We start from the raw sequence: 27,687 nt of genomic DNA, 5'->3' as shown, positions 1-27,687 counted from the left end.
CAAGCCCACTTCAGTGCATGCATTAGACCTGTGTATAACTTTGCCGTGAGTGCCCACCCTGCATACAAGTAGAGATACTCATGCAATGCTCAGAAAGACGATTCTACATGGGTAAACTGCAGTAGTACTGCCTGGCGTGAGGATCGAATAGGGCACGGGAGAGGAGCGGCGTACTGTCTCCTCGTATAGTGGAAGTATAATTTTGTGTAGTAGAATTGCAAAGAAAACTATGAAATAGAGCCATTTTGGAAGTTCACCGCCGATTCTCGCTGCTGCGTTCACTCGGTACCAATGCCACTGTCCTGCAGCTGCCCATGCGTCTTGAGGGTGTCCGATGCATTGCTTGCCACACTATCACGATACAGCTCAAAGGGGTTGTTTGAGTATCCATGTATGTGAGAATACTATTATGGTATGGTCGTCTTTATCTTTTTCCCGTGCAAGTGGTCCGCAGTCCTGCAGTCGAGACATTGGATAGTGAGGCCTCGATGTTTGCGTGTGCTGTCGTTGGCAGAGTGAAAACTGAACCACTCTTGGAAATGGTTGGTGCCTCGTTGTGTTTCTGGTGGTTTTCTAATGGCAGCTGTTCTTTCTTGTTCTCCTAGGAGGTGCGTGCAACTGCGGTCCTGCTGGCACGGCCCTTCTGCATGAACCGTAAATCCTGCAGCTACTGCAGCACTGCCACTTCCGCGATGGGAAAGGAGTCAGCTCTTCGTGTTACGGATTTGTTGGCAGCGGAGGTCTGGGCGTACACGCCACCGCAAGGAACGGAGGGCGTTTTTACAGGCAAACGACAGCGAGTCAAAAGCAAAGCGGAGTGAGTAGTACATCCCAGGCAGCTGCACAGTTGGGGCAGTAAAAGGACAAAGCCAGGCGGCATAAGCCTCAGAGCTGGAGTCGAGCATTCAGCTGTTCACTACAGCGAGGATTGTTTTGTATGGGTATTGTAGCGTTGGCCTCTTGAAGACACGTGCAGCACATACCATTCACAATATACTTGCGGAGAAAGGAAACGCAAGCTTATCTTATACACTAAGGAAACGGCAAAGACCACTCTACGCTTGCCCGTTGATTTGCTCAAAGACCCTGGGCACTGTACTGCTCACGATAAGTACTGAAGGCTCAAGCTTGTGGGGCCTTATGCATTGCGTTTCTGCTTGGCAGACAACGAGCGAAGCGTCGGCGGGAACTCTTTTCGAGGTTCGATGAAGGCATTCAGCTTGACGAGGAAATGTGGTGGTCTGTTACCCCCGAGCAACTCGCCGTGCATACAGCTGAGCGATGTCGCTGTGATTTGATATTGGATGGATTTGCAGGGGTTAGTAATGCCTTGCAGGCTACCGCTTATCACAGTAGAGGAAGGTCACCGGGGTCTGCAGTAAGCACCAGCTGCTGCCTAAGGTGTCTGGGGGTTTCGGCGCTGCTCAGGCTGGGGGGAATACCATTGCCTTTGCGAAGTCGTGTGGCTTTGTCATAGCGTGCGAAATAGATCCGATGCGCACTGAAATGGCCAAGGCAAATTCTGCGGTTTACGGTGAGCCCCAACCTCAATTTCCTCCCGAACAGAAAAATAACCACTTGATTACTTTGCAGTGTTTTACCGAGGTCCAAAGGTGCACGCAGATTTCTCCTGCCGTAGCAGAGCTTTTTTGGCTTGGGCTTCTCTTCGAGCGGCACCGTGCCAACACAACGCAACACGCGAGGCACCGCTAGGTGACATGTTGGATTCGCTCCCTCCTTAAGCATGTAGGGAGGTTTTGATGCTCCAGGAAACAAGCGATAGGCCCCTTCAAATCCTGAAATCCAGGAATTCCCCTTGTCTCCCCGTCTGTGCAAGGCTGCGGAACGCCGGCAGAGGAGTTTTTCATCTCTTCAGCTGGAAGCTCCAGCGGGCCAGCGAGCAGCAGATTATTCCCCGAGTGGACTGTTAATGGCTGCCTTTATTGGATGGGGCTTTGTAATTGGGACTCCAGTTCTCACCCTCATGTACTGGAGTAGCCTTTGGAAGCTGAGCGTTGGGTGTATATTTTTGCCGCTGCTGCAGGTCCTCGAATAACCTCGCACGTCGATTTTATTATCGGGGACTTTGGAACGCTGGCGGCTCGCCAGCTTCGTAGAGGCGCGCTGGATGTGGTGAGGACGTACTTTCCGTGAAAGCAGCCGTCAAGGGCTCATCAAAACAGCAGCTTAAGGGCCATAGAAGCAGGTTGTGATAGGCCCTGGAATACGACGCCCTAGAACACTTTTGACAGCGGCTAGACACGTTGAGAAAAACAGCTGAACGGCGGCTGCCGGCAGAAACGAGGATGTTTAGGTTGTCTGCTGGCTCAGGTTTTTCTTGCTCCTCCCTGGGGGGGCCCAAGCTACAACGCCCGGGAGGTGTTTGACTTACGCCGAATGGGGGGAATGATTGTAAGCATCCGGTTCTTATACCATACCTACCCGGCACCGTGCACTGCTCAGGATAGTTATAAGGACCACTCCTTAGCTTGTGGGCCCGATGTCGACTAACGCGAACAACATTTGGCGTACAGCGCATGCGGTGAACACGCTGTTTCTGTCATTTCCGATTTATAGAGGGGCATCAATGTCGTCTAGTCTTCAGCTGATCCATTTATGGGCACGCAGCCTGCAGACATGTTTCCTACTGTTGCGTTGTGGTTTTACTTTCTTAAGGACTTTGGTCACGCCCTGCGTCTCGCCCAGCGAGTGGCTCCGCGCGTTGCTGCATTTCTGTCAGTTACCATTCCCAGCTGCCTTTGCACGTCCCCTCATTCCGCCGGCGCATCAGTTTGCCGTTGAGCCGGAAGCGGTCGATATGGACGCTTCATAACTCCTTACCAGCTTCATCTATTCACTGTATCTGCTGCAGGCCTCGTTCCGTGTGCCTGTTGCCGCTGCTACGCGCTGCTGCACTGTTCACCTTACGAGGAGACGCTGCCACGGGTGACTCCGCTGTTCAGGCTGGCACCGACAGTGCTGAGTCCCCGCCTGCAGCACATGCTGCAGCAAATTCTGCAGCAACTGATCTTCCAGAAGACTGCGATGGGGAGGAGACTCTTTACTGTCAACCGTCAGTGCCTCGCATGCACATAGAGTTGGCCTTGTGTCGTTCAAGGCGAGACGCTGGCAGCTACTCTTTTGACCAGCTTGGCAGTTGCGAGCGGCTTGCTCATTTAACCTATGGCCTTTGTAAAGTGATTTCGAAGGCTCGTTCACAGAGCGAAGAGTCGCCCGCTGGCGCCTCGCAGGAACAAGAGGAGCCTTGCCATAAACGCAGACGCATTAATTCTATAGGTTCGGCGGGGCACGCCTTAGATCAAACACCGGCAGCTACAGCGCATCAGCGGCGGTGGGAGACAGCAGAGGCAGCTGAAGAAGAAATGTGCCTTTTGGAAGGGGAGGCACGGTGTGATTTACACGGAGCACTTAGAGACTTCGTGAGGGAGAGTCAGAAGGTGTACGAGCATATCGATGACTTTCCAATTGATTGGAGACTGCTACCTATCGATTTGTTGTGGGCAGCGGCTCCGATCACAAGGGGTTTTATTAGAGACCCGCTTCACCTCCTAAGTAGACGTCTTAAGGCTGCAAAGGAGAAGGAGCAGGACAGCGGCCCTGGGGAGACGGAGACGGACCCCGAGCCCGAAATGCTGCCACTTCTAAATGATTTGCTGTGCTCTCCATTCCCCTGCGTCTGTACACACATTGATTCCTGGCGCTGGCGGTCTGTGGGCGTGACCGCGTTTTTTGGTCCGTTTGGTGACCAGCATGGTGCTGCTCTGGAACAGGCCGATGCAGCTGGTCACGGCCTTTACAGAGCGATTTCAGCTGCTCGTTGCCGTGGTTCTGTTCTTGCCTCTCAGCTGCAAGAGCCGCAGCTGGGCGCTGACGGTTTCGAAGGGAATACAGAAGGCAAAAGGCTGCGACGAGAAGTCAGGCGCATTTTGACGGCTCTTGTTCACGACGTCCTACAGTTCACCGGGATCCCTGACCCTGAATTGGGTCCTGTGGCGGGTGACCAGCATCAGGATTCGACACAAGGAACGAAGTCTTTAAGTCAGTCAGGCCCGTCGAGCAACGCTCAGAAAGGAAGGCCAGAAACGGAAGGCAGCTCGAATTTGGAGAGCCTAGGTAGAGACCCAGAAAGCGCCAAAGGGGGAACCACTGTGGGCTTGGCTGATACGCAGCCTGACATGCACGGGCCCCAGCAAGAGGGGGCATGCAGTATTGCATGCTTCGCTAAGCAAACCTTTACATCTTCCTTTTCTCCATCGGAGAGGCTCTGCAATTGCTTTTATTTCCAGGCCAGTTCAGAGAGCTGCAGACCTCAGGTGCACAGGCGAACTTCGGGAAGCAAGAGCCCAACCTCATACCCAGACCCAGGCAGTGGGGACTGCTACAGTGAATCAGAGCGTGCAAGGACTCGGCATGAGTGGAGAGCCTTTGCTCGTCGTCTTGTGGCGACAGCAGCAAAAAAAGTTGTCAAAAGTCGGGGCGTGTGTGCCTGCAAGCTATGCTGCTGTGGGGCCGGCTCAGCAGCTGAGCCCTGCCGGCCTTCCAATACAACATGTACGTGGCGTTCTTTCATTTGGAGTGAGTGCAGCAAGTTGCTGCACAGCATTTTGGCAGCTGCCAGCAGCCACTCGACTATTCTACGTCTTGCACTGCCTCGGCCTCTTTCGAAGAAAAGGAACAAGAAGAGGCAGCAGACGCCAGGAGTGCCGTTGTCGGCAGATCCCCTGCCACCGATGGCTCGGCAGGACTTTCTTCAACGTGTCTTGAGTGCTTATGTTTCGCCAGAATGGGCCACCATGGCCTCGCGAGCAGAGGCGCAGAGAAAGGTAGAAGCAAAACCAGCAGCCTCGCCTCCCGGTGAAAGCGACGGTGCCAACATGTCAGCAGACCGTGGCACAAGTGACCAGAGCTCCGTAGACGGAGAAGCACAACACACGGGCAACGAAGGTGCTTCGAAGTTGTGGACGCCGGAGGAAGTGCTTCACTGGCAAGTTGGTTGCAGCATGTGGTGCAACTCGGCGCTGCGTGTGCTCAGCGCTCAGCACCTGGCGCAGCTGCTGCAGCTGCGCTCGTGTTCGGGGAGCTAGTACTTTGCAAGCCTTGCAGATTAGGTCTGCCACCGAATGGCCTGACTGCTGCCAAAAGAAGCAGCGGAGCAATCATTTGGGTTTGAATTGGACAAAAGTAAGAAGAGGCATGTTCTAGGAGTTGGGTCCTAAGCCACTTCGGGTCAAGCAGTGTGCATATGATTCACCAGCTGCAGGTGATCTGTCTCTGCTATGCAGGCACAGGCTCGCAGCAGTGCGGGCCCAGTAGAATATTGCGACTGTGCTTGGGCAGGCGAGGAAGCCACCGCTGAGTTCTTTGTTTAATACTATAGTCTTTAAAGACTCGGCTGTAGATATCTTTTGGCTAGGTCTAGCTTCTTCACTGCTCAGAAGTTTCAGGTTTGTTCGTGCCTTAAGAGCACAACGCCCGAAGTCTTTTCGTAGTTTAGGTTAGCCTATGCGACTTGGGCTGCTGCAGAGCATGCCGCTGCGCTGCGGATGCATGCAACAAGCACCACTGCCCCAGCCCCATCACCATTAGCTCTTTGCTCAGCGAGCATACAGCCTCCTCATTTTGATATCACGGATGCCGCCTTTGCTGGAGGCAACATTGTGTCAATAGCAATTGGGAAAGGGGCAAGAGGGACTTCATAGACAGATGTAGAATGTGCCTTCACTGAAGTATTTGCACGATGGATGTATCTGCCTGATTCGAGAAACATAGATGACTTGGCATCATAGCAAAAGCTCTCGCATATGCGCCCTACTGGAACGCTCAGAGCACGCCTTCACATGCATTTCCTTTCTTGGCTGAAATAAAGACTCTTCGTGATTGTGGGAGGCTGTACTATTCTTCAGTAGATCAGCGTTGATTGCGAGACCCCGGGCAGTCGGACCAGAGGTGAGGGATAACGGGTAGCAGCAGCAGTGGATAGCCGATCCGTTTTGCTGCCACGGTCTTGTAAAGGCACGAAATGATGTATTCTCAAGTGCCTCCGCTTGAAGAAGGTAGGGTCCTGCAGCTGCGCTTGACCGAGCGACGCAAGGGAAGCGTTGCAGCTCCATTTTGACGCCCTTCGGTCCTGCTTGCAACTTAGAACTGCCTAGATGTGCACAGTGGGCGTGCTAGAAACTAGGCCTAGTCAGGGTGTGTAGTTCTTTGCGAGCCTCGGCTAGCCACCGCAGACAGACCACACGATGTTGCATGTTGTGTCAAGGGTTCTTACTGCTTTACGGTCTTTCTCCACCCTTCCCCGCTGATTATGGCGGGCCAACTAAGAATGGATTTACGGTATATTTATATTTTTCAAATACACTAACGTGTTTAGCCATTCTCAACTGCTAGTACATGCACCAAATGGGGATCGTGTTTGCTTCCACTTTGGGTTTTCTCCCAGCAAGGGTTGCATGAAGGTGTTTTGCTACTCAGAGCAGGCCGCCTCCTTTGATAAATGCCCAAGACCCTTGCGGTGCTCTGCAATACTGGGGGGAATTCCGGTGCCCTTTGGGGTCTCCTGCAGATTTTCGTTTTGCTGCTCATGATGGCAATGCACCCAGGCCAAGGCCGCCCTTGACACGGGCACACTGTCACTGTCCACTGGATATTGAAAACGGAACAATCCCTTCTTAGACGCGCTCACAGCTGTCGGTTAATGCCTTCTTGTGCGCTCCTAAAGAGATACTTTCCCTATGGAAGAAATGCATTTTGTATGTGTAGGGATAGGGGTGGGGGCATAAGCGCCATCTTATCCACAGCTTCGAGTGTCGAATGCATTTACTGTATCCCTTTCAAAGTAAAGCAACGCGTTTTTAAATAGAAGACCTACGCCACACGCGGCCTGCGGCGTATGGCGGGCTTCGCAAGAGACAATCGACATAGCAAGGCCTGTGCCGCCAGTCCGAGAGACATGTCCGAGCCCCCTCAAATGCAACTTGCTCATTCTCACTTTAATGCAATTCATCATTTTAGTAAGAAGGAGAAAGCCTTTAGAGTGGGCCTCACTCGCAAGCCCCACTGGGCCGTGGGGCCGAGGAGGGCCTCCCAGTGGCCCAGTGCTGCACGGACACCGGCAAACCCTTTTCTGTTTAAAGAAAACTTCACGAATAACTGATTATGGATTCGGTTTTGAGATTTGGGGTGCCTTTTTCCACCAGTATTGCAGTGCAGGTGCAGGGCGCCGGCCCTCTCGATCCTGTATTCGTCCTCTGGCTGCTTTCACTGTTTGCCTTCGTCTCTCTTTAATTCAACTTGGGTGTTTGTCTTCTGGCTGCGTATACACGCTGAGACAGACGGTACTTTCTTTACCCTCTAAGCCTTGCACCTTACTCGTGCGTATCCTGCAAAACAGGGGCGCAGTGTCAGTTCTTCGCTTGTCTTGATAAAGGCTTCTAGGCACTCCCTGACTTGCAGCAATAAAATGAGAAGTGTTTGCCCCTCTATTCTGCAGCGGCAGCTGCTGCCTTCCTCCCTGTCTGTGAGCGGCTGCCGCGGTTCCGTTATCTCAGGTGCATCCAGGGGAGCCCCAAAGGGGCCCCTGGGGTCTGCTGGAGTTGCAGTTGCTCTCCCAGCGTGCAGCACTCCTGGGGGCGCCAGGCATACGGTGCCTAATGAGCGCATGCAGCAGAAATGGGCCTGGATTTGTGGCGGCTCGCTGGGACGGGTGGAGTTGAGGAGTCTGTCAACAAGTACGAGCGCTCCCGAGGAGAAACAAGTGGGATCAGAGGGGGAGGAGAGACACGCTTTTCAGGCTGAGACACAAAAGCTGCTGCAGATCGTCACACATTCTCTCTACACCGACAAGGAAGTCTTCATTAGGGAGCTCATCTCAAACGCATCCGATGCGTTGGAGAAATTCAGATTTTTACAGGCGTCGGAGCAGCAGCAAGCGGAACAGCAGGAGCAGCAGCAGCAGCAGGAGCGAGGACAACTCCGCGTCGTCTTACGTGTTAATCCTGCAGAGAAGACATTCATCATTGAGGTATTCCTTTGCTAGTAACGCATACATTTTGACAACCTGCACTTGCACCGGTTTGGTCTCCGTCTCTCTGTTTGCTTGAGACGGGCTCATGCAGCAGAGAAGAGCAGAGGAATGAGAGAGGATGGGGTAGAAAGCAGCGAAGTGATGTAGACAGAAAGGCGTAGAGAACCCCAGGAGGCAGACGCAAGACGTCAGTTTAAACGAAAAGGGCTTGGGGGAACTTACGCAAGACAAACATTTTACAGAAATGCAGAGGGATCGAGCCGCTCACATGTATTTGTACTGCCACCCCACAACACTGGCGTGTGTGCGTGCGCTGCTGCTGCTGACGATGGTATTTTCGCTGCTGCTCCTGCTGCTGCGGCTGTTCTTGCTGGTGCTTCTTTTGCTGCTGCTTTTGCTGCTGCTGCTCTTGCTGCTGGTGCTTTCTTTTTTCTCTTGCAGGACAACGGTGTGGGAATGAGCCGCGACGAACTTGTCAAGAATTTGGGCACCATCGCGAGAAGCGGGTCCCTGGAGTTTTTGAAAAACGCCGGGCCAAACGCCAGCAAAGACATCATAGGCCAAGTACGCAGCAAGAGGTTTACCCGCATTGTTTAGAGTTTAGGGCGCAGTGCGTAGAGCTCTCCGTAGAGATTGGTTCGCGAGACTGTTTGCCTAGAGTTCGTGGTTTAGGGTTTAGGGACAGTCTGTATGTTCTGTGGTGCCTACGCAAGAGTTATGTGCTGGGTGCAGCGGGGCTGGTGGTGAGCCGTAAACCCACGCCTGAAGGTCCACGGTGTGTTGGTTCTTACCGTTTTCGTTAGAGTTAAGGGTTTACGGTTTAGGGTTTACGGCTTAAGGGGTTGGTGTGCGTGCCTGTGTGTCTGTGTGCGCTTTTCAGTTTGGTGTGGGATTCTACTCGAGCTTTGTGGTGTCTGAGCGCGTTGAGGTGTACACGCGGTGCCGCGACGGTGGACGTGTGCTGCGTTGGTGCAGCGACGGCTCCGGGTCTTTCACGTTGTCATCTGCTGCAGCAGACTCTCTTAGCTCGCCCTCAGGCACCAAAATTGTATGCCACTTGAAGCAAGACTGCCTAGAGTTCGCGAATCCCCACAGAGTTAAGGAATGCGCGCAGAAGTTCTCCGCTTTTGTTAAGTGAGCACGCAACACAGCCACTCTGCTTTTCGTCTCTCTACCTCTTTGAACTCTTTGTCAGTACAGCTTTTTCCTCTCCCTGCAGTTTTTCTCTTATCTGCTCGGTCGCTGTGCCGCCACAGTGCAATTCTTCGAGAGCGCGGCTGCGGATTTTGCATGTTTCCTTCTGTTGGGATGGATAGAGATCTTTTGCATGATTGTTGTTGTTGGTATGCGTCATTATACCCCAGCTGTTGTGTGGAATCTGCTTTCTCGCAGCTTTCCAGTGTATATGGAGGATAATGGCAAAGAGGTCCAGGTGTCATCGCAAGAGGCCTTGTGGCTTAAAACCTCTGCCACCCCTGAGGAGCACAAGCAGTTCTTTAGGTGCGAACCTTCGCCTTTTTTGCATGAAATTTTGAATCTTTTCCCTGTCTTCTTAGCCTATACAGTCTCAGCTCCCGCATGAGCTGCGTTGCGCTCTTCCCTCCCTGGTGTTGGCGAAGGCATAACTTTGTACAAATTAGACGTCCATATAAACATTATGTGCTATATATATGTCCAAAAAGATGCATCCATGTACGGCATTCGGAAGATTTAACATCAGTTTTCATATTCCTGCGCGCATGATTATACATACATGCATATATTTGTGGCGCCTACTTATGTTTATTTTTACAGACGCACTTCTGTTCACAGTAATGGCTTTTATGCGATGAATATACCTGCGCTGTTCTTAGTGCACATACATTTTAAAAGGAAGGATGCCCATCGAGACGGGCGTTTGCGTAGGCATATAAGGTTCCGTCTCTATTCATATTAGGGACTGTACCTGCAGTCCCTAATTTTGTTTTCCGTTGTTATTCGCTTTTGCCTCAGGCATCTGACGAACCAGTCCTGGGGGGAGCCTTTCTACAGCATCATGTTCTCAGCTGACGCACCATTGAGCATCCGCGTATGCCGCCTGCCGGACCAGAGTTGTGTATACAAATAGCTTTTTTGAAGCATTTAAGAATTAGTATTCTATGTGCTCGACGGGAAAACTCTTGCTCCAATATATATATATATATATATATATATGTACATATATGCATATATATATATATATACATATGTATATTTTCGAATTAGTGTCTTGCCGTCGCGCAAATTACCGTGACCATCAGTGAGGAGTCACTGACGTCGAGTCTTTTCAGTGGGATATTGCCTGTGCGTGTGCGTATATGTGAAGCCCTGCTGCTTGCGTGCGTGCCTTAATTCATCCATGTCTCTTCTCCTCTGGGTGCCGTTTGAGAACGTTTGTGGTTAATTTATTCCTGTTGAGCCGTTTGCTGCCTTTCTGCAATTTGCAGTCTGTTTTATACTTCCCGGCAGACCCCCCGAACCGCCTGTTCCAGACGGGTCCCCTAGAAAGTGGGGTATCTCTGTTGTCTCGTCGCGTGCTTGTTAAGAAAAGCGCCACAGATCTTCTTCCAAAGTGGCTGTGGTTCCTCCGAGGCATCGTAGACTGCGAGGACCTTCCCCTTAACGTCAGCAGAGAGCACATGCAGGACTCTGCCTTACAGCGCAAACTATCGAGTGTCATCGTTAGGCGTATCCTCAGGTTCCTCAACGACCAAGTGAGCCTCAACCAATGAACTGTTTTAAATCCTGTACACGGCATGCGCCGCCCGCATGAGGAAGCCCGAAGGGGCTCTTCGGGTTTTCTACGCTGGCTTAGAGGTATTTGTCGGCAGCTGCGTCCCTCGCTCAGAAGGGCTTGTTGAATGCGACTATGCGAAACAACCTTTGAAGCCAGCAGGGGCAGCAGCACGGGCACAAGAGTTCCCCTTTGCAGCAGAGGCTAGAACGGGTTTCTAGAGTTATGCGTCATATCCGTCTATTCTCCTCCAGTTGTTAGGAGTTGTATGCCGCGTATATCGTGCATAGAACTTCTGCAGGTCAATGTATATGCAAGGCGGCTTTGTACATCATATAGTTGTATTTGCAACTGCCAGAAAGCCGTGTCCTCGTGAGATACTGATGTTCTCGTTTGTTTAAATACGGAAGCAACAGGTTTGTTGGTTAGCGGGCTTATTCGTGCCGTGTGGGTTTGCAGATGAAGTCGGATCCGGCGAAGTATCAGCAGTTTTACCAAAAGTACTCTCAAAACATAAAGGAGGGCGTTTTGGAGGATGCGCACAACGGCAGCACTTACAAAGACATGCTGCTGCCTCTCCTTCGGTGGGTCTCTTCTTTCGTGAAATGGCGGGCAGCTTTCTGGAGTGCACCTCTTTTTATTTGCTGTTCTGCCGTCTACCTAGCTTTTTGTGACGGACGAAAACACCCTTCATGTCTGTCGTCTCCACTGGTCTGCGTGCCGTCGGCCACTCCCTAGTGCGCGTGTGAACTCGTCGTGTTGTGTGCTTGGGTCGCTATTCCACCACGACAAGGTCCGCGGGGTTGTTCGTCTGTGGCCTTTCTGCTTGATTGTATTTCTTCATGCGGAGGGCTTTCGTCTTTGTTCTCTAGACACTGCAGCAGATGCGTGCGCTCATCAAGTATTTTGTTGCAGGTTTGAGTGCTCTTCGGAGGAGGCCGGCAAAATGATCACTTTGGACGAATACCTCGACAAAATGCCAGAGAAGCAAAAGCACCTTTACTACTACTGCTGCTCAGACAGGGCGGTATGCGCAATCTTAACCAAATAATCTGTAGACCAGAACGCCGGCTAGAGAACCCGTAGCTACCCTATGCAAGTGAACAGGAGCATCAGCCGGTGGGTGCGAAATACCATATACCTGCATATATACAGTGACAAGACAACACCCAAGCAACGTGCTGGTGCGTCCTGTTGGGTGTTGACAGACGGCGCTCTCCTCTCCCTACATGGAGCAGTATGTCGCGAAGAGCCGCCCCGTGATCTTGATGACTGCGGATATCGACGAATTCCTGGCGATGAACCTCTCTGTCAGTCTCTTTTTGCGTTTTGTTGTCAGCTGTTGGGCGCATTTAACACTTAGTTTCCTCTGCCGCCAGATTGTTTAGGTCTTCTTGTGGTGACTGGTGCTGTACCAGCTGTCTCACAGAGAACTTCCTGTACGGTGTCGCTCGATTCTGCAGTCTCTTTACTGCACTTGTATGCATTATATATTTCTAGCTATGCAGTCAACATATATCATGCGTGCAAAAGCACTTAAAACCCGTATATATGTATATATGCCATCTCGCATGCCCTACGCGTCGGCGGGGTGTTCGCTTTGAGAATGCTTGCATTTGGGATGTGGAGAGTATGTGCCTGCAGGAGTACAAGGGGAAGCGGCTAGTGGCGGTGGATTCTCCTGGGGAGGACGTGGAGGAGGAGACAGCGGAGGAGGAAGACACAAAAGCAGCTGACGAGAAACAGGGGAAGCCCAAGCTGGTGGGGGAGCAGCAAACCGAGCTGGCGTCATTCGTGAAGGTACCGCATTGCACCCACATGCGTGCGTGCAAGCCCTTTGATTATGCGAGCATACCCAAACAATTGCTCACTCATGTAGAGGCACGCGATTTCCGTGGAAACCTGCGGCGGCCCTCATCGCCGTCTGCAGCTGGCATCTGGCCCATCGGAAGCTCTTGCTGAGGTGCCGTACTTCCTCCCGTTGTATGGGTGTTCTTTTATATCTGTATATATACTTATGTTTACATCACCTGTATACATACATATCTGTGGCGAGGTGTGCGTGAGGGGAAGTGGTATCCGTTTCTATACGCTGGGTGCCTTATCTTCGCGTTGTGATGCCCTCAGGATACCCTCGCCTCCCGTGTGACGGCAGTAAAGTTTTCGGAGCGTTTGCTGTCCTCTCCCGCTGTTGTCTCTGGCTTCCTTTCTCCCACTCTTAGGCGAATGATGAAGGCCACATTGCAGGGGGCCCCCGAGGCGCAGCTGAGTGCGTGTATTAGTCGTCCCTTGAGGCATCCTTAAGCATTGTATGGAAACCAAGCGAGGGGATGCGTGCTGCTTCAGAACACAAAGTTGCTGTTGGTGCAAGGAAGCGATGTGCTGCAGCACGAGCTTGTGCGCCAGTGCCAGAGTCTGTTCGGAGTTTCTTTAATGTGTTAGAGGTGTGATGATGCATCTAGTATTCTGTGTGCTGTGATTCCCAGACTTAGCGAGCCTTCCGGCTACACTTGAGTTGAACCCTTCGCATGAGCTGATCACCTCGCTGTATCATCTCCGTACCTCGAACGCAGATGTGGCCAAGGTAAGCAAGGGCCGTCTATCTCCCGGAGGCACTGCCTGGGCTATGTTAGTGTGGGCATTGGGAGTTTTCCTTTATAGACAGAGCTCAGGTCTCAGGGTATGGGGGAACGGCAGCCAGCAAACAAGAGTCTGTTGCAGAAGCAGAGTGTTGATCTGTAAGTTCGTGCACCTGCCTGCAGCTTTTGGTGGAGCAGCTGTTTGACAACGCCTGCGTCGCCGCGGGTATCATGGAAGAACCGAAGTCCATGCTGGGGAGGTTGAATAAACTGATGTCCCTCACGGCTCAATACGCCTACCACCACGCGGGGGGAGGGGCTGCTGCTGCCCCGGCTTCCCCGCCATCTGGGGAGGCGGCAAAAGCGGAACCGGAGGAGGCTTCCGAGACAAAAATGCAGCAACCTGGGGGCATTTAAGTAGGAGGGTCGGATGTATTATTATGATCAAGTAGTGCAGGTCTCAAAGCCCTGCAGATAGCAGTTCCTGCACTAAGCTACGTGCGAAAGTTGCCGTGGCTATAAGCCAGACACTGGATTGGCCGCACAATTTCATTTCTTGTTCTCGTGGCTGTCTGGGGTGTTTGTAGCTCTCGTGAAGTTACGGGCAGAGTAGTGGAGACATAGCGGATTTAAAGAAAGGGAGGAGGTGTGCAGAGGCAGAGGGGCGCTAGTAGTGTGCAATCACCTGTTTCTACGCCTTGTCTGGGGCAGACAGACAACAGGCAACAAATCAGGCACAATGGGGGAGACAGACAGATATCTAACCAAGCAAGCAAAATGGGGCAGACAGTCAGCCAACGAAGCAGACAAGTAAAGTAAGGTTGACGAAGGAAGCGCGAGTTCGGGCCGTGGGCCTGGGCAGGCAAAATGGTGAAGCCAGCGACTTCTGCTGTAGCCCCTGGGCCTGCCAACTGCCTTCCAGGGACAATTCATGTATTGTGATACAGCACGAAGTCGGCGGCAGCAGCGGAACGTCAGACGGGGGGCCATATATCGTGCACATCCTGCAGCGTCTGGTAGTTGTATGAGCGCAGCAGCCCAATGAACTCCGCCAGTAGAAACTTCGGCTCCGACTGCCACACCTTCAGCAGTTCAGCCCTGCGTAGAAGAACAGCAACAACGCATCACTGGCATTGCAGCAATAACCTAGCGCTAGTGCGTGCGCGTGCTACTCCCGTATTGTTCGCTTCCTGCTGCAGCGACAAAGTGCGTAGAGCAGGCCCAACGCTCAACATAATATCAATTGTTCTCAGCTGGCTCGCATTTGTACCACCGCGAGTGACTTTTCCCCCCACAGAAAACGTATTGGTGATAGACGGAGACACAGGAACGCCGCACGGATAAATAGTAATGAAAGCATGAATTATTAGAATTGTTAGTAATAAATAAGTTATTCGGGGGATGGAGTAAACAAGAAGCTCAGGGAATTCTACACAGTCAAATACAAGTGTAGGGACGCCGCTACTATTAATGAGAGGCAGCCGCTTTGTGCGTGAACAAGCAACCCACAGAAGAAACGCGCACAGGTACAGCAGCAGCTACCCGAGCGACACAAGGAACAGTAAACCAGCAGATGACGCCACAGCATAAACCTCTACAGACACCAGGATTTCCCTACCGAGAGGCAACCTCTCTCTTGGTCAGCTCCGCCACAAACGCCCGCACAGCGAAGGTTCCGGAATGATGCCCCACGAGCATTCCTTCCGGTGTTACAGACAACGAAGGCCCGAACTTCTTAAGACGAGGAAGAACTCTTCCCGCGACAAGCGCTGCAGCAAAGCACGCGTGCAGTTGCTGCTGCTGCTGCTGCTGCTGCGGAGACAGCGGAGAAGCCACTGCACCCCGTATGCGGGGAAGAGGCCTCTCCACGGCCGGCAGCGTCAGCTGCAGCGGCCCGTAGGTGGGCCGCGACCACCCCACAACTGCATCTCGGCGTGCGTCGTACCTGCAGATACACCGCAGGTGTGTCCGAAGATGGCTCTTTAAATGAAATGCAAGACAACGCATGCACTGTACGTCGTAGACAAATGTGCGCACAGCACAGAAAACACGGAAACACACACTACGCTGCATTTGCCTCTGTTGCAGGGGCTGCAACATTCGTCATCGCTTACGCTGGGGCTGGCAGCTGCAGAAAGCTGTGCTGTATAAGTGGCGTGTCGCTGGCGCTGAGCTGCGCGTCGTCTATAGGGTGACAGACTTGCAGCACCGCGCGCCCTGCGTGAATCAGCTGGTTGTAGACGAGGAGTTTGGGGCGAGGGCTGCATGCATCAACGTCCACAAACGCTCTGTTCCCCCAATAAACACCCAATCCACACGGGTGCTTGATTCTAAGATCCCAACAGCACTTAGGATCACGCGTGCAGCTCCAGAGCCTGCCTGGGTGGCCCCTGCTGCATCATGCGTCCATGTTGGCATGAGAGCAGCATACAGCCTCAGCTTCGTCTATAGAGAGCCAAGGGAAAGAAAAGAGATGGACTGCAGACTCACGAGACGTGCAATATGTTAGAGGTGCAGTGAACGCGAGCCAACTCCCCCTTGAGCTCTGCACAGCGGTAGCCCCCGCGAGCTGCAGCGCGCTGGGCTGGGGATGCATCCTGTGGCAAGCGGGGTGGATCTTGCCAGGTGGCTACGTGGTCTATGAGGCCTTGCACGGCGCATTCATGCAGGCAGCGCCTTGCCTCCGGTGGGGGGGGTTCGAGTCGCAGCGGCCCCTGCAACGCGTTTAGATCATCCTCATCACCCTGTGGATCCCCCGCACGTCCCTGTCCCCCTCCTCGCCGTGCCTGCTGCAGCAAGCCACGCATCAGCTGCGCTAGCTGCGCTGCAAGCGCCGCCACCTCAGAAAGCCGCGACGCGTCCAGGCCGTAACCTTTGCAGAAGCTTCTTGGATTCTGCGCGTGGCTGTAGGCCCCACAAAGCCAAATATATGCATCTAGATCGCTGTCGTACTCTTCCCAGGGTCTCCTAGCAGGGCCCCTGGAAGCCCCTTGGGGGTTTTCAGGGCCCCCCACGTCCCCTGCCAGATGTGGCGCCTCGCCGCCGCGAGGCAACGAAGGAAGTAATTCCCCAACAGAGAGCGCAGCCACCAGGTAACATGCGAGCGCAACAAATTGGGGGCCGTGCTCTTTGTGTCTGCATGCATGCAACGGACAGAGAGAAGGCGTTCGAACACACGCCATAAAAAAAGAATAACATCTGTACACAAATGCACCGAATAAAAAACTACGCGCAAGCTTCAAAGCTTTTATTGCAACAAGAGATGGCATGCAGAGGTATTTCAATGTTGGTGCTGGCGGGGCTGCATCGATCCGCGTGTGACAGAGTTTTTTATGCCCGCATGTATGGATGCATGCATGCATCCGCTGAAAGGCATGCATGCATGCATTCATACGTGGATGCATGCATGCATCCGCTGGCAAGAGGTAGGCGTGCAATTAGTCTCGCTGTATTTCTGTAGAGAAGCATCTGTCCCATGAATTTGCTTAGACACAAGTATAAGAGAACTAACGCAACCACGCAGAAACCAGAGCGCAAGCATGCGAATACGAACACTGTAAGTGCGGATGCATGGGTGCATGCATGGCGAAGTTTTGTATGCGTGCATGCATGCATGCACGCATACACAACTCCGTCACCCGTGGATCGACGCAGCCCCCCAGCACCAACGCTGGAATACCTCTGCATGCCATGCAGGTATCCTTTAAAAGAAATAAGCAAAACAAGAAGTGTATAAGTGTGGGGCAAGGGATACCTGGAACACGCCAGAAGGAGAATCTTGGCGAAGCGGGGGGGTATAGGCACTTCACTCATGCGGCGGCCGAGAGGGGTACAGCAGACTTCAGGCTCGCGAGCCTCGGTTTGCTGCTGCTTCCGTCGGGGCCCCGAGGCATTCATCTTCGGCTCAAGGGCTCCCAAGGCCACCAAACGGCGACGCGCGTTCGCGAGAGCTGTTAGAGGAGGCGGGGAGGGGAAGGGGAATGCTGATGGGCGAGGGATGCCTGGGGAGACGGGTGGACAGCAGGGAAAGAAACTGAGCCTGAAAGTCCTAAACCCCAAACCCTAAACATGGAACCCTACGCGCTTTAATAACAGCGGCAGACAGCAGGGGAACAAGCGGACTGCCTCAACCCTAAACGGCTACCTCAGATCCTAAACCCTAGACGTCATAAACCGCGCCACAGAACAATGTGGCAAAGACACTGCGTGGGGGACAAACCCCAAACCCTAAACTCTAATCGCTAAACGCTAAATGCTAAACGCTAAAAGCTGCTAGCCTAGAACCGGAAACGCACCGAGTGCAGCCATGAAGAGCAGCAAGTGGTCGAGGGGCACGGTGTGTATCTGGGGTGATGGGTGGGGTTGCATTTCATGTTGAAACACTGCTGAGGAGTAGAGGCGGTAGCAGACGCCTGCGCCGACGCGGCCTGCACGGCCTGCGCGCTGCTGCGCTGCAGCCTGAGTGGTGAGGGTAACAGTAAAGTAAGAAAAGCCCTCCGAGCCCGAGGCAAAAATGCGCCTCTTCTCTCGCCCCGAGTCCACTACATACCTGCATACAGCAACAAAGGCCCAAACAAAATACAAAAAGACACCACACCTCCTGCACCGGAGGCAAAGAAACCTGATATAACTCCCAAACAACAGCAGCAACCCACAAATTACAAGCAACCAATCACGACATGCTCAGCAGACCACACGCCGCATAACAAAGGATACTAACCAACGCCCTATGCTCAATGCAATTACAACACCTGAGAGGAGAGAAGAGTCTGCTGAAGGTAAAAGAATTCATCTTCCGGAGAGGGAGAAGGGAAACATAAAAAGGAACAAACACGAGAAACAATCGCACAAGAACGATTTCTAAACCCTAAACCATAAACCCTAAACCCTACTATCCTAACCCCTAAACCCTAACCAACGAGAAACCAAAAAGATACTTCCGTTAAAAATATTAACGAAGGTCGTCACGATTTCACCTCCTTTATGCCGCACTTCCAGCCTAACAACTAAACCCTAAGCCCTGAGCCCTAGACACTGGAGGCTAAACCCTAGGGATTTAATGCAAGCGCTTGCATACAGATACGCACCGCACATTTGGCAACGTCAGCGACGTTTCTGCCACATTTGTTGCTATGATCATTCGCCTCTCGTCAGGGGCCGGGGGCTCAAAGGCGAGGCGCTGAAGCTCCCTGGGGAGAGTTGCGTACAGCGGGAGGACAGTTAGTTTGGGTATGAAGTGTGTCTCCTCCTCTGCCTCCTCTGTCTTCCGTGCACCGGCGTCCGTGGGGTCCTGCTGTGCCTCCCCATTGCTGCTGCTGCTGGTGCTAATATTTTGTCGCTTCTCCTCCTGAGTAGGTTTCTGCCGCCGCAGCGCACCTGCGCCCAGCCACCCCCCTGCAGAGACCGTCTTCTGGACGCGACGCTTTGAGGTGTCTGGACAGTCAAATGCGTGCACGAGCGAGTCAGATGAGGGCCCTTCATTCAACCCAGCGGGCAACGCTTCAGCGCCCTCTGCAGCGCCAGTAGGTGCAGGTGCAGCGGGAGGCCCAACTTGGGGGCCCCCGACGGTACCCATTTGAGGACCCCCCGCAGTATCGCGTGAGAACTTGGCACGCGCCGCAACTTTTCTGCGCTTTTTTGCTGCCTTATCTCTGTCTCCACTGTCTCCTTCAGTAGATGCTGAGACCCCAGTGTCCCCTTGAGGGCCCCCTCCTGCCTCGGCACCACTGGTGGCCACGCAGAGCTGTTTGGCGGGCCCCCCCGCCGGTTCCCCCTGGACATGCGTTGAGAAGCGAGAGGCAGATAGTACGGCTTTTAAAACTTCTGCTTCCGCCTCCTTGACCCCCTCTTGAGGTTCGTCGTTGTCTTCTGCGTCGCTGGCTAACGCCAACTCCAGCAGCTTGTCGCTCAACCCTGGGTTGGGGCGGTGTGGCCTGCTGCTGTGAGAAGTTGCGCTGTCTTTCGAGTGTACAGACACCTCACTGTCAGAGTCTGCAGGCGCGTGCTGATCCAAAGGTAGCGGATCGTCCTCACTCTGATCAGACAGCAGAAATTCTGCCTCAGAAGCCGTCTCCTCAGCGCGAGACTCGCTCTCAGCAGCAGAAGCCGCAGCAGCAGCAGCCGCAGCAGAAATCTGCATTCTGTTCTCCCGTCGTCGCTGCCACTCCTGCAGCATCTTCACGGCCTCCAAAACCTCCGCTCTCCCAGTTAAGAACACGAGCACAGAGCCCGCGGGCAGTCTCCTGCATTCACCCCACAGTCACCCACCAAAAAGAGCAGTCTCCCTTTACCAACACTGCCCCCTACCATCGACCCTGCAAGCAACTTCAGAGGCTATCCCTTCCTTTTCGCCATGCAGCCAACTCAACAGAGATGTTTTCTGCTTTAGGTGAAGACGTTTAAAGACACAGAGACGTCTCCTTTTGAAGCAAAAGGCACCTCCTCCTTCCAGCCCCCTACTGCAGTATCACCCGTCCCGCCGGTGGTTCCATTCCCCTGTGGCTGCGTGGACCACTGGTCACCAAAAGCAGCAACTGGGCAGGGAGGGGTCTGCCGGGGTAGAGGATGGGCCTCCCGAAAGAGGTGGGAGCTCACGTGTGTATTTGAAGGGCCTTCTTGACTGCTGCTTCGACATAGCGTTCAGGTGTCTTCTTGCTGAAGTGTATGCGCACCTCAAAGGTGCGGCTTTCTAGGGACAACAGCGCGGGAGGAGGAGAGAAAAGAAAAGAGTTTGCGGTGAAGTCGGTGGCCCTAAGCGTAGCTGACATTATCAGCACTCTGCAAACAAGCAACGAAAACACTCAAATGAAGGGTATACGGCGGCAGTATCAGCAGAGGCTGCAGCAGCTGCAGCAATATTGGCTGGAGCGAGAGAGCTGCAGAAGGCGGACCGGCCACACACACACCACGGAGACACCGCAGCGGGAGCCCCTCTTCCACAATTCCCTGGGCAACTGCCGCTGCTGCTTCAGCAGCAGCAGCAGCAGCAGCAACTCTTCACAAACCCGACCCCACTGCTTACGCCCAAAAAGGCTGCCCCACTCCGGCCTGCACTGCATGCATGCATGCGTGCATGCATGTGTGCATGCAGACTGCAGCACGCAGCAATAAGCAGCAAGGGTTTCTGCTTACTTGAGCGGCGGCAGTGTGTCTAATTCTTTTTTGAATCGGTCTCGCCTCAGTACCACCACTCGAGACAACAAACCCAACAACAAGTCGACGTTAATGTTGCGTTCATGCGCCTCATCTACTACAATGCAGCAATACCTCCTGGCGCATGCAGCAGCAGAAAACATCACAACAACACAGCAGCGAGGGGAAGCCAACGGATGATCCATCTAAGTAAGAAAAATTATACAAAAGGCTGAAAAACCGGATGATATATATATATACGCCAATATAGGTGTGCATATATATATGAATATGCATATTATGTAAGTACATATATATAAAGTATATATATACGAGCCTGTGATCAGCGCCGCGTGAACAGCGTCTGCATCTCCACAGGCCCGGGCGAGAAGAGCAAAGGAGCGAAGGCAGACAGAGATATTGTGTTTGTTCGGCAGCTTATAATGAGGAGGCCTGCGTGGTAAGGGGACTCCAGCAGGCCGTGGGGGCCCCCCTACCGGCCTCCTTAAAGATGAGAAGGCTACGGTAAGGGCCCCCAAAAGCAAACAAATGTATTTCTTCGACATATTTTTATTTATTTATATACACAATATATGTAAACCTGGTTACCTAAGAAGGAAATCCTCTTGTATTTCTCTCAGAAGCACCCCGTCAGTAGCAAACTTGAGGCGGCAGTGGGGCCCCACATTGTGTTTGTCGTGGCGTACCTGCGGATACACCCCAGAAAAGGAGACAAGGGCCCCGAACTCTGCGAGCTATACTGCAACTGTCTCTTCGTGCGCACAGGTACACCCGTCAGCTTGCTCCTGCTGCTCTTTGCTGCTAAGTGATAGAAGATAGAGGTACAGGCGTTAAAACTTCTACGGCGAAGCAAAAGGGAGAAGGGAAACAGCAGGCAGAAGGGCATGCGGCCGCAGAAACAAGCAAGAGGGATAGTAGCGGCAAACAACGGAGACAGTGCAGCAGCAAAATAAGACAGACACACACACAAATTCAATAAGCCCACCTGATACCCCACGAGCTCAGGAGACCCCATCTCCTCCGCCACCCTTCTGGCCAAGGAGACAGCAGCAACTCGTCGCGGCTGTGTGACGCAGATGCACAATTGTCTCTTGACAAGAATCCCCTCCTTCGTAGCTTCTGCTGAGACAAGGCCCAACCGAGCAGCAGCACTGGCAGGCGCTGCTGCTGCTGCTGCTTCTGCTTCTGCTGCGCCTGTTCCTGAGGGGGCCCCTCCAGGGGCAGGGGAGGCGCTCGTGTGGGGCCCCCCAGCTGCTGTCTCCTGCTGCAGCAGCTGGCGAGCAGCCTCGCACTTCTTGTGGAAGAGCATCTTGGGGTAGCAAATCCCCGACTCAAACACAAATTGGGGTATCTGCGCAAATGTAAAGAAATGCAAACAAAGAAACAAACGAAAACAAGCAAATGCACAAACAAATAAACTAAAAGGTTACTAAGAAATAAACAAACAAACGGATAAATACACAAACTGACAAAAGAAAGAACTTGATGAGCAATCAACAAACAAACACAAACAAAACACAAACAAATGCATACAAAAACAAGACAACAAACAGACAAACAAAACAAACAAGCAAAAAGACAAGGGAGTGAAACAACAAACAAACAAACAAACAAACAAACAAACGAACAAGCAATAAAAACAAACGAACAGCCAACGAACAAGAGAGGGGCCCCCCAAGGTGGCAGAACCCATAGCAAGGCACAGCGAGGGCCCTCAGGGGCCCCCGAAAAGCCCCTCAAGAGTCCCCGCATGCAAACTCTGAATGCACGCAGTCAGCCCCCATTCCCTCCAACACAGAACACGAGGACCCCAAACAACATCAATAAGAACATCTGCAGCCTTGAGAAGGGCCCACAGGGGCCCCTAAAGAGGGCCCCTGTGACCCCTTCTTAAGGACCCCACAGGGGTCCCGGTGGAGGGGCCCCTGCAGATGAGACCCCACGGGGGCCCTTGTGTGGGGGGCCTCATGGGGGTCCACGTTTAGGAGGCGCCCCATGGGGTCCCTTGTTTAAGACGAGCCAGCTTGGGCATTCTGTGGAGGAGGTGTGGGGGAGGTTGGGGGCCCCTCTTAAGGCTAAGCCCCCATGGGGCCCCTGATATGCCTGTAGGGCCCCATTTGTGTGTGCTTACTTGGGTGCTTTTGCCGGAGCCTGTGGCGCCTGCAACGCAGAGTACATCTGCATGTCTTTGATTTGAACGGTCTTGTATCTTTTTTCTTTTTCGTTTGCTAGTAAGAATCTGGGGGTTGCTAAGGGGGGGGGGCCCATCTTCATCCGTGCTGCTGCTGTACTCTTCTGCGTCCCTCGTTGTGGGGTGCTGCTGCTGCAACAGAAAAGACAGCACGCGCCCTTCCGCCTCAGCAGCAGGCAATGCAGCCCTTGCTGATTCAAGTGCAGCTGTACGATGGAGACACTCTGTCGCTGTCTCCGGAGAGAAAGAAATACGGGGCAGCTCATCAGCGGCCTTCCGCCCTTTCACACCACCTGCTGCTGCCTTTCCTGCTGCTGTTGCTGCTGCTGCTGCTTCTCCTGTTTCTGCTACTGCTGCTGCTTTGCCTGTTTCTGCTGCTGCTGCTGCACCTCCTTCTGCTGCTCCTTCGGCTGCTGAAGAAGGGGGTGGCTTGCACGCACTAACATTTGTCAAGGGTTTGGAAGATGAAACGCTGTTGCTGCTGCTGCTGCTGCTGCTGGCTACTGCTGCGGCAGCAGTGCCGCTCTTCGCTTGGTCCTTCAGCTTGCTGTTCACTGACTGCTGCTCTCCACTACTAAGGTTCTGCTCGTTGACTTGCTCTTGCTTGCGTTGCTGCTCCTGCTTGTGCTGTTGCTCTTGCTTTTGCTGCTGCTCGTGCTTCTGCTGCAGCGCAGGCTGGCCTTCCTGCTTGGCAGCTGCAGCTGCAGGGTGAGCAGCGGGTTGCTTTTGCTGTTGGCGCTGCTCTTGCTTCTGCTGGTGCTGTACGGCCTCTCCTTCAAGATTTTGTGCTGCTCCCTCCTTTTTTAGTTTTTGCTGCTGAGTCTTCAGCTGGCCTTGCTGCTGCAGCTGTTGCTGCCTCCGTTGCATCTCCTGCTGCAGAAGCAGAGCTTTCCGCGCCTTCTTCTCCAGCCGCCGGCCCTTTACGCCTGCCAGCAGCAGCCCCCCTCCCAGCAGCAGTTGCGTCTTAGCTAGCTGCACCTCTTCGCTGTTGATGCTTGCTGCTGCTGCTGATGCTGGTCCTTCGTCACCTACTGCGTCGCCTGCAGCGCCTTCTTCTCCTGGTTTCATGACTGCAGCAGCAAGCAGCAACAATCAGACAACAGCATATGCAGCTGCTGCATTTGCGGAGCGCAGATACGAGCGCAAAACAGCAGCGGCAACAGTAAGCATGCCAACAGCAACGCTGGCTGCATAAGGGGAAGACGCAGCAGCAGCAGCAGCAGCAGCACCAAAGGAAGCTAGGCCCACTAGCTGTCAATTCGTGCTTCTCCAACTCCTTGCACAGCCCCGCCTTAACGGCTTTGTCTTTGTGCTTCTTCTGCGGCATGCACACAACCAGAAAAGAGGCACAGCCCTCTCAGCAGCAGCAGCATCAGCAACAGCAACAGCAGCAGCAGCAACGGAAAATAACAGCACCAGCAGCAGCAGAAGCAGAAGCAAGCGCAACAGCACAATAGCAACAGAAGCAGCAGCAGCAACAACAACAGCAAGGTAGAAGCGGCAACTTCAGAAGCAGCAGTAGCAACGGCAGCGGCAACTCAGCAGCAGCCCTTATGCTGCTTGAATGCTGCAGCTGAACAGTTGACTAGACAAGCAGACGCACCAAGAGTTGCTGCAGCTTTCTTTGTTTCCTGCTGCTGCCTGCTTTCTTTTGCTGCTGCTGCTGCTGTTGCGGCGGCTGTTGCTTCTTAGAACCGCTTGCCTTCTTCTCCTTGGGCTTGCGCGGCATCAGCAGCAGCGCGTTGCTGCCGGCCCCCGATCCCTGCAGCAGCAGCAGAAGCAGCAACAGCAACAGCAGCTGCACGCACTGCAGGCATGGAAGCACACACCAGTATCAAACAGCAGCAAACACAAGCAGCAACGTCAGCAGCAGCAGAAGCTGCAGCACTTCAGCTGGGCCTTACCGCAAGGGAATCTCCCCCGAAGAAAGACTCATCCAGTAATGCATTGCTGCCGCCTGTCTCCATCTTTGTTGTCTCCTTCTGCTGCTGCTGCTGCTGCTGCTGGTGGTGGGTCTTTTACTGCTGCTGCCTCCCTTCCTTGCGTCGAGTGGTCTGCCTACTTGGTATGGCTGCTGCTGCTGCTGCTGCTGCTGCAGCTACTGCTGCTGCTGCTGCTGCTGCTGCCTTCTGTGCGAGCTCCCCCAGGCTTCAGGCGCATCTCCACATGCAGAAGAAGCCTCAACAGAGGGGGCCCCGGAGACCCCCGGCAGCAGCAACGAAGTCGTGCTGCTGCCCGCTGCTCCCTTAGGGTTTAGGGCGTAGAGTTTAGGGAGAAAGAAGGCGTTTCCCTCGCAAGCCTTCTGGGTTTTTAAAAGCTTGCAACGCCTGAAGGCTGCTGCTGCAGCAGCAAGGAAGAAGCCAAGGGGCCCCCCCGTGCTGTAGAAGGGGCCCCCAGAAGGCCCCCGTGTGGGGCTGCGTTGCAGCAACAGCAGCAGCAGCAAGTGCAACCTCAACTGCAGCAGCAGCCAAGGTCTTCTTTGAGAAGTGTTCCGAATAACAACACTTAGACTGTTGGCTTTGGGTTGCCAGCTTCTGCTGCTGCTGCTGCTGCAGCTGCTGCGGTTGCTGCAGCTGCTGATCCTACCGACTCGCCAGCAGCAGCTCGCTGAATTTTGGCGCATGACGCCTGTCTCTTTCTTTTCTTTTTTTTGTTCTTTGTTATGTTTTTACTTTTTTCCTTAATTTGTATATTCTGTCTCAGGAAATCAACGAGCGCAAGTGCCCGAGCACGGCTCCTCCGCTGCAGCAGGGCCCCCGTATCTAGTTAGTAAATGTTTGGCGCGACAGCATATTTATTCTGATGAAATAAATTTAAAAGTTAATTTTTGAAGTTATTTTTTGCATTATTTAGAGGGATGAAGATGCTAGGGATCCCCTACTCCTTTGCTGCGCCTCTGGGCGCCTTATTGGAGCAGCACCTCCCCCGGCTGCCCTCGTTTTATTGGTGGTGCTTCCCCCTTATGTCTGCATTCTGCTGCATGCATTTGCTGCTCATGCTGCTGCTGCAGCGGCTGCGGCGGCCTGGCTGGAAGCAGAGGTTTCCGCTGCTGCAGCAGCACCTGTGGCCGCGGCACGGCGTAAACAGACTGCTCTGTATTCTGCATAGCTCAATAACATTGTTCTGGGGTTGTGCTATATTGTACACTGAGGGCGGCTTAGGAGGTGTCTTTTCTAGCCGTGCTGCTGCTGCTGCTGCTGCTGCTGCCGGTGACGGTGACGCTGCTGCAGCAGCAGCTGGTGCTGCTGCTCCGTGGGGATGTGGGGTCCCCAAGTATTTTGGGGGGGATATGAGTAGTTTGCAGCGCGCGTTGCTGCTGCATTCATTTGCTTTCTTTCTGTACGATATTTTATATGTTTGCTTCGAAGGAGATCTACCTACAACTCTCCACCACTTAGGGGCTGTATGTGCTATTGGTTACAGCTTCATACGCGGTGCAGCAGGAGCAGAGCTTGTTGCAGGTCTTACTGTGGGGGAGTGCAGCACGCCGCTGCTGCATCTGCGTTACTTTGCTAGGCATTTTGCTGCAGCAACAGCAGAGCAGCAGCAGAAGGAGCAGGAGGGTCCCCCGAGGAAGCAAGATGGGGCCCCTGATGCTGCTTCCATAGCGGGAGACGAGGACTCAGGTGTACGTACACCTTGTGGTGTATTTGGTGTTTCTTTTGCGGCTTTAACCAGAGCAGCAGAATTAGGGTTTGTGTTTGTCTTTATCACAGCTCGTGCTATTGGGGGTACTGCACTGACTGCTGCTACTTGCTGGTGCAGCAGCACGCCTCTCCCCATTAAAGCAATGGCTTCCTTAGTTTGTCTTATAAGCTATTTTTGGATAGGGCAGATACTTCTTCTTGTACACCGAAGGGGATCAGCAGGCAGAGAAAGACGCAAAAAAACTGCTTAGAATACCTCCTGCTGCACCTGCTGCTGCTGCGGCGGCGGCGGCAGGGGTTGCAGGACCGGTGGTTGCTGCTGCTTGCTGCTGCTGCAGCAGCCGCAGCAGCAACTACTGGCCTCACGACTTCCAAGGGTGCTGCCGGACGAGAAGCAGCAGATTCATATGCAGCAGCAAAAATATCGCGGTGTTAGGGCCTGCTGCTGCTGCTACACGCACAGACACGCAGAGGGAAGAAAAGAAGCAAAGGCTTCTTTTGCCCAGCAGCAGCAGCAGCAGTAGTTATTTCATGAACAGCAGCGCCTTGCAGCAGCTCCAAAAGCAGCAGCAGCATCTGCACAATACACAAAAGCAGCCGCAGCGAAATCTGCAACAGCAGCAGCTGCAACAGAAGCAGCTGCAGCAGAAGCACCTGCAGCAAAAGCAGCTGCAGCAGAAGCAGCAGATACTTTGTACACTTAATACCTACGCCGACCTGCAGATGTCCAGAGGATATTTTTCTTCTCGTTGAGAACTGCGGAGACACCAGAAGGGGGGGCTAGGGGTTAGGGTTTAGGGTTTAGAGTTTAGGTTTTATAGTATAGGGCTGGATGTACGGCTTGCGACCCCGTGATGCGGAAACCATAAACGAAAGAACTGCGGAGACACTAGAGGAGGAGGGGTAGTGTTCATGATTTAGGGTTTAGGGTTTAGGGTTTGGGGTTTACGGTTTTAGGGGGCCTCCGATAGGTGGAAGAAAGGGCAGGAGGAGACAGGGTTTAGGGTTTAGGGTTAATGGTTCCAGGGGGGTATTGACAGACAGAAAGAAAGAGGAGACAGATGATCAGGATGGTTTAGAGTTTAGGGTTTATAGTTTAGGGTTTAGCGTTTAGGGCTTGATGTATTGCAAAGGAGGCAACAGAAGCAAAGCAACCCCGAAGGAAACAAAAATACAAGGAGACAGAATACGAAGCAGTTAAGAGAAACAAGCAAGCAAAAGCCGTTCTACCCAGATGCAAACAGGCCCCACTCTGGTTACTTACGACAAACACATGCGAGCATGCATGCATGGGTGCACTTCTTGGTTTTATTAGTATT

General features: G+C 53.2%; 3 protein-coding genes across 3 annotated transcripts; 2 read left to right on the top strand and 1 right to left on the bottom strand.

The window, feature by feature from the left end:
* Positions 1-692: 692 nt before the first annotated feature.
* Positions 693-5,105, top strand: EAH_00021240 (hypothetical protein, conserved; the record flags this gene model as incomplete). The annotated part of the gene is made up of 6 exons (XM_013393461.1): positions 693-817; positions 1,165-1,318; positions 1,429-1,534; positions 2,045-2,133; positions 2,332-2,412; positions 2,964-5,105. 6 exons carry the CDS (start codon positions 693-695, stop codon positions 5,103-5,105), a joined length of 2,697 nt encoding a protein of 898 aa, XP_013248915.1.
* A 2,378-nt stretch (positions 5,106-7,483) lies between these two features.
* EAH_00021230 (heat shock protein 90, putative) lies at positions 7,484-13,795 on the top strand (the record flags this gene model as incomplete). Its single annotated transcript, XM_013393460.1, has 14 exons — positions 7,484-8,044; positions 8,489-8,611; positions 8,928-9,181; positions 9,440-9,547; positions 10,040-10,115; positions 10,513-10,779; positions 11,259-11,383; positions 11,715-11,826; positions 12,008-12,109; positions 12,444-12,599; positions 12,730-12,762; positions 12,927-13,068; positions 13,286-13,383; positions 13,562-13,795. The coding sequence occupies 14 exons, from the start codon at positions 7,484-7,486 to the stop codon at positions 13,793-13,795; spliced, it is 2,391 nt and encodes a 796-aa protein (XP_013248914.1).
* Positions 13,796-14,352: 557 nt separating this feature from the next.
* On the bottom strand, positions 14,353-24,688 carry EAH_00021220 (ATP-dependent helicase, putative; the record flags this gene model as incomplete). The annotated part of the gene is made up of 15 exons (XM_013393459.1): positions 14,353-14,476; positions 14,997-15,323; positions 15,493-15,666; positions 15,869-16,513; positions 17,133-17,379; positions 17,674-17,927; positions 18,466-19,620; positions 19,973-20,155; positions 20,510-20,647; positions 21,119-21,216; positions 21,516-21,881; positions 22,662-23,791; positions 23,970-24,039; positions 24,325-24,483; positions 24,626-24,688. The coding sequence occupies 15 exons, from the start codon at positions 24,686-24,688 to the stop codon at positions 14,353-14,355; spliced, it is 5,133 nt and encodes a 1,710-aa protein (XP_013248913.1).
* Positions 24,689-27,687: the final 2,999 nt, after the last annotated feature.

Source organism: Eimeria acervulina, genomic scaffold (assembly GCF_000499425.1).
Source record: "Eimeria acervulina Houghton genomic scaffold, Eah_scaff150, whole genome shotgun sequence".
NCBI classification, from domain to species: domain Eukaryota; phylum Apicomplexa; class Conoidasida; order Eucoccidiorida; family Eimeriidae; genus Eimeria; species Eimeria acervulina.
This window is presented reverse-complemented; position numbering and strand designations above follow the sequence as displayed.